General features: G+C 34.9%; 2 protein-coding genes across 2 annotated transcripts; both read left to right on the plus strand.

The window, feature by feature from the left end:
* Positions 1 to 630: 630 nt before the first annotated feature.
* On the plus strand, positions 631 to 2,380 carry LOC108339383 (transcription factor MYB30). Its single transcript, XM_017576520.2, has 4 exons — positions 631 to 843; positions 945 to 1,074; positions 1,220 to 1,494; positions 2,207 to 2,380. Exons 1-3 carry the CDS (start codon positions 711 to 713, stop codon positions 1,491 to 1,493), a joined length of 537 nt encoding a protein of 178 aa, XP_017432009.1. The 5' UTR covers positions 631 to 710; the 3' UTR covers position 1,494; positions 2,207 to 2,380.
* A 2,718-nt stretch (positions 2,381 to 5,098) lies between these two features.
* Positions 5,099 to 6,416, plus strand: LOC108340168 (transcription factor MYB15). The gene is made up of 3 exons (XM_017577386.2): positions 5,099 to 5,332; positions 5,433 to 5,562; positions 5,714 to 6,416. Exons 1-3 carry the CDS (start codon positions 5,200 to 5,202, stop codon positions 6,003 to 6,005), a joined length of 555 nt encoding a protein of 184 aa, XP_017432875.1. The 5' UTR covers positions 5,099 to 5,199; the 3' UTR covers positions 6,006 to 6,416.
* The last annotated feature ends 4,656 nt before the right edge of the window (positions 6,417 to 11,072 follow it).

The following is an 11,072-nucleotide window of genomic DNA, read 5'->3' on the forward strand; positions in this document are numbered from 1 at the left end:
TTATTTGGACTAGGTTAGTCGGGTTCCTAGGTTGAATTGGATCCATGATCCTCTCTAATCGTTTGCCAGTCTTCAGAAATGTGGATTAACATATAACCAGTTAGGTCTTCGAAACAATTAAATTTAATAGCTTGTTTGGATTTTAGCTAAAACCTACAAATCATGACGACAAAACCTTTGTTCCTGGAAGATGCAATTGCCATTTACTTGCTACCATGAAACAGGTACATAATGTCACTATCTCCAATATTATATTATAATGTGAAAGCAAATTAGAAACACACTTTTTGACCTTTTAGAGAACAATTAGAACCTGCTAGGGAGGTGCCTTATTATGAATTCACACCAAACTTTGAATTCACTGTAAATAAAAAATTATGAAGTGAAATGCTTTTTTGATGTTAACACCTTATAGCAAAAATAATCGTAAATAAATATCCACACATAAAATTTGTGATAAATAATTAATGTTTGTAACTATTTATTATTTGTAAATAATATTTTAATATATGTTTATAAATGAGTAAGATGTTTATCATATTATACTATTGGCATCCCAATCTTCTCTCTATAAAATAAATACTGGTCAGACACAGAAACCACTACACACCCTTGCAACCAAAACCCTAATATCATCTTTGCAGTAAAACTCAAACACCATCTCAGTCAGTCACTCACTCGAAATTCAAGTGCACCTGTTTCTCACAAAGATGGTGAAAACCCCATCTTGTGACAAAAGTGGACCGGGGAAGGATACTTGGACTCCGGAGGAAGATAGAAAATTAATTGCCTATGTCACAAGATATGGTTTCTGGAATTGGAGACAACTTCCCAGGTTTGCAGGTACATATATTCAACACTTATGAAAGCTGAATAAGCCAATAAATTTTAGTCAGGATTTTATAGTAAAAAATTCATTCATTACCTTTCTCATTGATTTTTAGGTCTGGCAAGGTGTGGGAAAAGTTGTAGATTGAGATGGATGAATCATCTGAGGCCGAAAATCAAAAGAGCGAACTTCAGTTCAGAAGAAGAAGAATACATCCTCAGAATGCACACAAAACTTGGTAACAGGTATCTGTCATCATCACTTCCTTATGCTTCAATACAATGAAATCTACCCTCATATCAAAATACCGATCGTTCAAAATAGTGTACATGTTCTTGTTCAATAACGTGAATATTGAAAACACGGGTCTTATGATTCCATTGCTTGCAGATGGTCTGCTATTGCGGCTGAGTTACCCGGAAGAACAGATGTGGAAGTAAAAAACCATTGGCAGACCACTCTCAAGAAAAGGTCTCAAGAAGAAGCACTCGCGAAAGAAGAAACTAGAGCTTCAAAATCATCAAAGAATAAAGAATCCACGAGTAATGGTGTTCATGTTCCTTTTCCTGCTTCTTCCCAGAATTCAAATGATTCTGTAGACATATCATTCTCGTCACTTTCATCCTCCAGCGACGAGTATTCCTCGGGGCCCTGTTTCCCTTAAGGTGAATAAGCATTTGTCTTAGTCAGCAATTGAGTAGTGGATAAGAGTATGAAAAATATTGTTTCACATGGATAACTACTATTTTGACTATTCACTGAAAGGTAAAATGACCAAAGTCAATTTCTATATTTGTAAAAAAAAGAAGCAAATAATAATAATAACGAAGAATAGTATCAAATGCGTATAAAAACTTTTTTATTATCACATTATCATTGTATTTTAGTTGTAGGCTGTGAGTTTGCAATTTTAGACTTAAATTGAATGATAAATCAAAGCGTAAAACAGTATAGTTAGTAATTATAGGAGTAGAAATTAAAAAAAAAAGTGACAAAAAAAGTATGGAAAACTGGAGTCGCTAATTATAGAATATCAACAATAATGCTATCTTAAGATTAAAGGTGGTTGATGATGGCATTCTTTCGTATGAGTTTGCTTTAGGTTTTATTGCTTTTGTAATTTTTAATAAATTTTTTAAAAGTAGGAGTGTAGTAACAGTGGTGGTTGTAGACGTTTGATATGCTACAACTCGAGTTCATGTGTCCGAGGTTGAAATAGTAGGTAAATCCTTGGAAATTTTATTTTTTGGCTGGTTAGATTATTAAAAGCAATTGTAAAGGAGGTATAATTGTCCTTAGTTTTTAATTACACATTTTCTTTGATATTATTGGTGTATATATATTAATCTTATTTAAGTCTTTAAATATGTATGCCAGGTTTAAGCAAAAGTGGAAGAAGATGTGATTGAATCGCTGTCATAACTGTCACATTAGAAAATTCTAGAACAACTTGGTGCAATGGCAACAAAGATTTTCTTGACATTTATAGAGTTAGAGTTAGAAATGTATCTTGAAGTCACAAACATGATATCCAACCTCCTTTTTTTTATATGTTAGAAGGATGTTTTTGAAGTTATCTCTAGCAATAGTATATTATGTATATTTTAGTATTACAACTTGTTGTTATAAGTAGATTTTTCCTTTTCTCAAGTTTGAATATATTCAATACATCATCTTAATATTATTCATTTTCAATGTTTAAGTTATTTACATCGTATATGAATTAAGTGGAAGAATGATCACATAATTTATTGACATTGTTGCCTTTCAAGGAGTTGAGAATAAAGGTGAAGAGGTGTAAAAGTACCTACTAGAAGCCTTCGAAAAGAAAAAAAAAAGTTTACTTAACACCTTATTTACAATATTAAGTATATTTTTTTATAAATTAAATTTTATTTATGTAAAATTTAATTGTATCTAATGTTGTTTGAATACGTAGGAATCATTGGTAGTTGTTAGTATTTTTTTTTTTGGTTCTCATATTCATTACACAAAAAATCTAACCTTTTAATAATTAAAAGTACACTAATAACATGTTATTCGAGGTTGTAAGGAACATATATTTTAGTTAATTTGGACTATTATAAATTTGGTTTGTCTTTATTGTAATAGAAAAAATATACAAACCTATCATTTAAAAAAATTGTAATTTTTTATATAAATTCATTCCACAACAGATATAGAAAATAGACTTTTTAAACTGAATAAAGTTTAAACCGACTAAAAAAAATCAAAATGATATATTTAAAAACTTCACTTTTTAAATCGGTTGAAGTCTCAATCAATTAAAAAGTCCGAATCATATATTTTAAATTTTGCTTTTCAAATAAATTTTTAAACTTGTTTCAATTGATTTTGAATCAATTTAAAAAGTTTAATAATTTTTATATTTCTATATCATTTCTAAAACAAATTTAAAAGATTTGATTTAAAAAGACTTTTTCTACCGTAGTATTTTTTTTGAGTTCATTATTATTATTATTTTCTTCTTAACAAAACATAACAACATCATCAGCCTAATATTATCTTTTCCTTATTGAGCTAAATCACGATATGTCTTGCTGTCAATTTGATCACATACTTGAATCCACTAGTACAATAAAGAGATAAGACCGCAGTTAGTTTTCCTCGTAGACATCGGTTCTTTAACCGAAATATATACGAACGAGGTAAAAAAAAGGTAGTTTTGTGCCTCGGTTCTGAACCGGGTCAAAACAATATTCGATTATGCCTCGGTTCTTTCATAACCGAGGCAATAACGTCTTCTTTTTTTTTAATCCACAGTTCACTTCTTCCACTTTTTTGCACAGAATTACTTTGTTGCACAGAGTTAAGAGTTATTGATTATGTTGCATAGAGTTAAGAGTTCTTCCTCTTTTTTCCACAGTTCACGTCTATTTATTATTCAATGAAGCCACATGAACAACCCAAATTTCGGTATCATGAACCAGTGCCACCCAATGTTGAGAAACATACAGAAACACAAGGAAGAAACACCCAATTTTGAGAAACACACAGAAACACAAGGAAGAAAACACACGAAGAAAACACACAGAAAACAATACAAGAAAGAACAACACAAGGAAGAAAGCACCCAAACTCCATCAACCCAATCCTCTGATTATCACGAACCAGTACCACCTAAACTCCAACCTACATTAACAACCCAATCAGAAGCCCCTGACGGAGGTGCAATCGGAGCTCTCTGAGCGGCTGAGGTTGAAGTCCGGCGGAGCAATAGAAGCCGCAGAGCAACCTAAGAAGTAGAACCCCTAAATCCATTTCGCCATCCACCTGCAGAGACACTATCTTGATCGATTAATCGGTGGAACCAAGGTTTTAAACGGTGGAAAAGAGGAATGAACAGAGGAAAATAGACTTAGAGTGCGGAGGAGAGGTGGATCTGTGATGGAGGTTGGGAGATGCGCTCTCGAGAGCTTCCGCCATCACACATCGCAGAGCTTCCGCCATCGTAGATCGCAGAGCTTCCGCCATCGTAGATCGCAGAGCTTCCGCGTCCCCGCCACTCCATGAAAAAAGAGCTTCCGCCATCGCTGCACCGTCGCCACTGTCGCGCCACATTGTCGCCACTGTCGCGCCGCACCGTCGCCGCACCGTCGCCGCTGTCTTGTCGGACCGTCATCGCTGTCTCGCGGCCGCTCTCACCGCCATCGCACATTGTTTTGAGAAAGGAGAAGACGAGAGTGCTGTTAGGTTTGGGGGAAAATCGTGACCGAGGAGAGTGCTGCTAGGTTTTACCTTTTATCAGCCCAAGCCCATATGCCTCGGTCCATCTGTGACCGAGGTCGTATCATTGTCACGTGAATTTTATGTCTCGGTTTTATCCTGACAACCGAGGCAGTATTATTTTTAGACACCGGTTATTTAATAACCGAGGTATATATTACTTTGAAAATTACAAGACTGTCACCGCGTTTTAATACGTTTCGGTTCCACAAAAACCGAGGCCTAATGCCCGAGTTAAAAATGTAATTTTTTACTAGTGATCAGTTTAACAATCCGAAAGCGCAAGTTGGATGAGACCATGTTCCTGGAAGATGCTATCGCTATTGACTTGCTACCATGACACATATACCTAATGCCACTATCTCCCCATATTATATTACAATGTGAAAGGAAGACTATAGAAACATAGTTTTTGACCTTGTAGAGGACGACTAGAATCTGCCAAGAAGGACCCTTATTCTGAACTCACACCAATATCTGAATTCATTATAAATAAAAAATATGCGTTTTGGACATGAACACCTCCACCGTGTAAAATAAATTACTGGTCAGACACAGAATCCATACACACCTTTGCTTACTACCACAATTCTACTATCATCTTGCAACTGTTTCTTACAAAGATGGTGAGAACCCCATCTTCTGACAACAGTGGACTGAGGAAGGGTGCTTGGTCTCCCGACGAAGATACAAAATTAGTTGCCTATATTACTAGATATGGTCACTGGAATTGGAGCCAACTTCCCAGGTTTGCAGGTAAATATTTTAACACTTTGTGAAAACTAACTAAGCCAATAAATTTTAGTGAGTATTTATAGTAAAATATTTCTTCATTACCTTTTGCATTGATTTTTAGGTCTGGCAAGAAGTGGGAAAAGTTGTAGATTGAGATGGATGAATTATCTGAGGCCTAACGTCAAAAGAGGGAACTTCACTCCACAACAAGAAGAATGCATCATCAGAATACACGCAGAACGTGGTAACAAGTATGTATCATCACTTCCTTATGCTGTAATACAATGAAATCTCCCCTCATATCAAAATACCCACCATTCAAAATGGTGTTACAAGTTCTTGTTCAATAACGTGAATATTGAAAACACGTAAATGTTAATCTTATGATTCCATCGCTTGCAGATGGTCTGCTATTGCGGCTGAGTTACCAGGAAGAACAGATTTGGAAGTAAAAAACCATTGGCACACCACCCTCAGGAAAAGGTCTCAAGAAGAAGCACTCGCGATAGAAGAAACTAGAGCTTCCAAATCATCAAAGAATAAGGAATCCATGGACTTGGTTCCCAACTGTAATGGTGCTGCTGTTCCTTTTTCTGCTACTTCCCAGATTACAAATAGTTCATCACCCTTATTCTCATTCTCGTCACTGTCATCCTCCAGCAAGGAGTTTTCCTCAGGGCCATGTTTCCCTTGATTAAGGTGAATAAGCATTTGTTAGTCATAAACTGATTAGAGGACAAACAACGTCATTATTTTTTATCATGGACTCATAAACTTTAGAACTTGTTTAACTTTTTTAATTGAGGTTGTTTCAGATTATATATAATTGCTTGTGGACTTTGAAATCTCCCTTAAATTGAATGATCAATCAAAGCTTGAAATAGTATTGTAATTCTAGGTGAAGGAAGTGAAAAGAAAAGATGGCGAAGACAGTATGTAAACATGGTGACTTAATTAGAAAAATATGTTAAAACGTAAGAAACACTCGTATATCTCAACCAGGAAAGACAACCATCTACATCCAAATTTGAATTTCTATCTTTAACTTCATGTGAATTTTCAACAAGTTCAATGATTATATATAACTATCTTTTCTGTGTTAAAGCTTCAGATATTGAATGAGAATTATAAAGTATTTGTAATGTGATTTTTTCTTTTTCTAAGTTTTATTTTGAAATTCTTTGAAATTAAAGTAGTGATTCTCCATGGAGTTAATCTCAACTGGGATGTTTTGCATGTCTCATCTTTTGTATTTTCCTTTGATTTCAATTTCAAGTCTAGTTGTTGTTATAACTTTAATTCTGGCAAATTACTGTATTTTTATTTTAGCTTGTTCTGAATTTCTTTCTCATATTCATGTGTTTTCTGAATACATTAAGCAGAGGTCAAACATAATCCATTCATGTTCTAAATTAGAGATGAAGCTTAATTATATAATTATGGTCTTGTAATTATATTAAAACTTGTTAAAAGCTTTTAATGTGTCATCACGATCACCAATCATCAAATAGTTCAAAATATATGAAATCCTATGGAAAATGTCTGTTTTAATCTTTTATATTTTAATTCATTTTATCTTTCAAATTTTAAAAAATAGTTGTTTTTGGTCAATTTCATATTAATAAATATCATTAAATGTATCTGTGATAGACGGCTGCTACTATTAACCCTAATTAGAAACGTGCAACAGTAAAAGAGATGAAAATGTTTTTCATTACCATTCTGAGTACATAAGCAGAATTGCGGTATGAACACAAAACAAAGCCAACTAAGACATTCAAGAAAAAGTCCAACATGTAAAAACCCACTAAAATTAAAAACAGAAGGATCAACACCATTAACAAATGACAAAATCCTTCATCCAATTTTTTATATATTATAATATCCGCAATTCTGGCCTCTAAATTTGTTTCTCACATTCTTAGGTCCTTAGTTTTTATTATTCGTAGTTGTCATCCCTAAATTCAGTCTTGTCTAATTTTTATTTTTTAATTTTTAATTATTTACAGCTTTGTTCAATTTTCAGATTTAAATATATATTGAATCATGGTGAGAAGTGGTAATAAGATGATTGGAAATATAAGTGAGTTTAAGTTTAATACTGAAAAATGGTGTTCAGGAATTAGACTCGTGTTTCATGTGTCTTCTTTAATAAATGTTCCTTTGATAAGATCGATAAAAGATTAAAAAACAACCAACAGTTAAATTAAAAATTAAACAAATTTATATGTAATTAAAATTAGGATAAAATATATACATTTAGTCTTTATGATTTTGTTGAGTTGGTTCTTGAACATATGGTGAGAACGACATCCTTTGTTTGCAATCCGAGATCTCTGTGATCCCTATCTCGTCTTTAAGGACTTGCTTCGCTTCCGCTTCGCATCTTCTTCATATGCAAACCACCGCTATTAGGTTACTTATAGTTCATACTCAGTTTTTGTGTATGTGGTTAAGGTTGTGGATGTTGGGGTTGTGATTGCTAAAGCGCTTTTTACTTGGAAGTAGTACGTCGACTAGAGATAAGGTCAAATTATAATATATAAGTGAGGTGCAAACTTCATCGATTTTGTGGAGTCGAGTTAGGCTTAAACTCACTTTCGAATATGGTATTAGAGTCATGATTAGAGTCTGTCCTAACGATATTTCTTGTTTCTTGGACATTTCTATTCCACCCGCTATCAGACCACCTAATTTCTACTATCACGCTCGAGATGTCTATACCTCGGTGTGAAGGGGGTGTGATGAAAATCCTACATCGACTAGAGATAAGACCAAATTATAATATATAAGTGAGGTGCAAACCTCACCTTACAAGCCAGTTTTGATGGCGAGAACAAAGAACTCGTTGGACTTATAGGTTAGAAGCTTGAAAGTGGGAGTGAGCTGGTGAGGAAGTCTATTTGGGTAGAATTCAGGTGGAAAGAAGAGAGTGGTGAACCAGTAGTTGACATTTAGCCCGAACAACTCGATTCGATTATGACTTTAGAATGACTTGATGAGACATTCTATCAAAGCTAAAGGTCTTGTTGAGTCGACTCAATTTGAGTTAAGTTGAATCGGCTTAGAGGAGAAGATCGAGTAAAGTTGGCTAAGGTTGAAGGTTGAGTTAAATAGGCCTGGGTCAGAGGTCGAGCGCAGAGTCAATCCGAGTCGAAGTTCAAGTAGAAGGAAGAGTGGAATCGGTCTAGGATAAAGGTCGACTTGAGCTTACTCAGGTCGAAGGTCGAGATAAGTCAACATAGGTCGAATGTCAAGCTGATCTAGGGGAAGATTTGAGCCAAGTTAGTCCGGGTCGAAGTTCGAGCCAGGTTGACTGAAGGTCGAGTTGAGTCAGTCCATGTCGAAGGTCAAACCGAGTCGGTCAAGGTCGAAGGTTAAGCCAAGTCAGCCCAAGCCTAACGTCAAGCCGAATCGATCTAGCCAAATATCGAGCAAAGTCGATCTACGTTGAATGTTGAGTCGAATCGGTTCAGATCGAATGTCGAGTCGAGTTGGTTAAGGCCGAAGGTCGACCTGAGTTTGTTGAGGTTAAAGGTTGATTCAGGTCAGTTTGGGCCGAAGGTCGAACCGAGTCTTAAATTTCACTTCTTAACATGATATCAAAGCCAGATTAGAGCCTATCCTAATAGTATTTGTTGTTTGTTGGACATTTTGTTTCACCCGCTATCGGACTACCCATTAATGTTTAGTCGCTCGAGATGTATATACCTTGGCATGAGGGGGTGTGTTGAAAGTTTCATATCGACTAGAGATAAGACCAATTTAGAGTATATAAGTGGGTGCAAACCTTACCTTACAAGTTGATTTTGTGGGATTGAGTTAAGTTTAAAGTCTACTTCTTAACAGAGTCAACCTAGGTCAAATGTTAAGTTGAATTGATTTTTGTTGAAAGTCAAACTAAATCAGTGTAGGTTGAATGTTAAGTTAAGTCGATCTAGATCGAATATCGAATCAAGTTAATCCGAAATGAAGTAAAAACAAATTGTCTCAAATCCAAAATCGAACTAACTTAATTCAGACTCAAGATAAAGTTAAGTTTGACTCAAATTAAAAATTAAATTATTTTATAAAAAAAAATTGAAATCTAAAATATTTTTTTATCCAAACAATAATTTATGTAATTCAAAGTTTTCGGAATTATTAAAATTTCTTATCCAAATCGATTCAATTATATTTTGAAGAGAAAAACCTTCTAAAAAATAGGCGAAGTACTACGTGTCCCATGTTTTTGGGAACTCTTTCCGGGAACTAGGTTTTGTTTTAAAAACTGAGTAACCAAAAATGTTATTTCAGAAAGTTACTAGAATTTAAATTACAAAAATCAATGTTTTAATGAGAACCACTGTCGAGGGCACAAAGTCCAGATGCCTTTAATAAATGATTATATTTAATAAATAACTCTTGCTTTCCTAATAGAAATTTTAGTTGCCCTAGTTTTACACTGTCGAGGGCAAAAATCAATGTGTAATATTAAAAGAGAATTATTTTGTAATTATGGGTAGATTCACCTGACGAGTAAATCTCATTAAATGTTATCTATTTCATATATTTCATAAATTTAAATATTATTGTAACATCCCGATTATATAATAATCAATATTATATAATAAGGACGTTAACATTCAAATATAGAGAACAGTCGGAGTATGACGTGTAATTAAATATGAAATTACAGTCATCCAAATAAAAGGAGTAAATAATTTGAACTTAAACAGTTGAAAGGATTAAACACTACAAGTGTTCAATCAGGAAACTCTAAGAAGACTACTCCGCAACATCAGCAACCTCCAATTCTTGCTCCAAGGGAAACTCCGCGATAACATCTGCTCCCATCCAAGTGGATGATCATCGCCAAAGAAACATACCCAGACAGCACATAACAAAAACAATGCAAGGGTGAGCTAGGTATAAAAGCATGTTATACATATAGCACAGTTAATTCAATGTTATCATACTTAGATTCGTATAAAAGAGCAATTAGAGCATATTCATTAAACCACAACTCCACCCATTCACACAACATGCAAAAGTCATCCAAACATGGTAAATTGACATCTAAAGACTTGTTACTTTATACCCCGACTCGTCCGGACTAGAATGATTACCGAGCTATGGCGGGTCTTGCACTCGTGGTGGCTTTATGGAACTTGAGCACTACTGGCACTACCGCCTGGTGAAACTTTGGGCACTACCGCCCGGTGGAACTTTGGGCACTCCCGCCCGGCCACAATCACGAGGTTAATCCATTATTACTCACCTTGGATCATATGGAAGCACCCAAGACTAGGACCTCCTGCTACTCCTCACCACATGGTTCAATCCTCTCTACATGAGAAGAAAGACCATTGGGGTTTCAGGATGACCCCCAAAACTGAGCTACCATGTAATCATTCTATACAACCCCAAAACACCACCATGTATCCTCTCCTTGAGGATCATGGAATTACGTTCATGAATCATATTGTTACTTTGAAACTTAACCCCAGTCATGAATAACCAGATACCACCCTATTATTACAGTAAATCCAACATATCTCATACATTCACATATTTTCACATAAATCACGTCACATCATATATTTCAAACATTAGAACACATAATTCCACCCAAGAGCAAAGGAACTTAGAACCCATCACCATTTACAGACCATTAAATGAACGAACACTATTCACCGAGCGTTATATGCCGAACGCCACTATGCCAATTTGAACGGACGCTAAGAGATCCAATACAATCAAACCGCACGCTAAAACCGAA

Source organism: Vigna angularis, chromosome 5, assembly GCF_016808095.1.
Source record: "Vigna angularis cultivar LongXiaoDou No.4 chromosome 5, ASM1680809v1, whole genome shotgun sequence".
Classification (NCBI taxonomy): Eukaryota; Viridiplantae; Streptophyta; class Magnoliopsida; order Fabales; family Fabaceae; genus Vigna; species Vigna angularis.

Excerpts from the sequence above, each read along its gene's own strand:
- LOC108339383 (XM_017576520.2), top strand. The coding sequence starts at position 711 with ATGGTGAAAACCCCATCTTGTGACAAAAGTGGACCGGGGAAGGATACT. Across the intron at positions 844-944 it reads ACAACTTCCCAGGTTTGCAG|GTCTGGCAAGGTGTGGGAAA; the intron begins GTACATATATTC and ends ATTGATTTTTAG. Across the intron at positions 1,075-1,219 it reads CACACAAAACTTGGTAACAG|ATGGTCTGCTATTGCGGCTG; the intron begins GTATCTGTCATC and ends CATTGCTTGCAG.
- LOC108340168 (XM_017577386.2), top strand. The coding sequence starts at position 5,200 with ATGGTGAGAACCCCATCTTCTGACAACAGTGGACTGAGGAAGGGTGCT. Across the intron at positions 5,333-5,432 it reads CCAACTTCCCAGGTTTGCAG|GTCTGGCAAGAAGTGGGAAA; the intron begins GTAAATATTTTA and ends ATTGATTTTTAG. Across the intron at positions 5,563-5,713 it reads CACGCAGAACGTGGTAACAA|ATGGTCTGCTATTGCGGCTG; the intron begins GTATGTATCATC and ends CATCGCTTGCAG.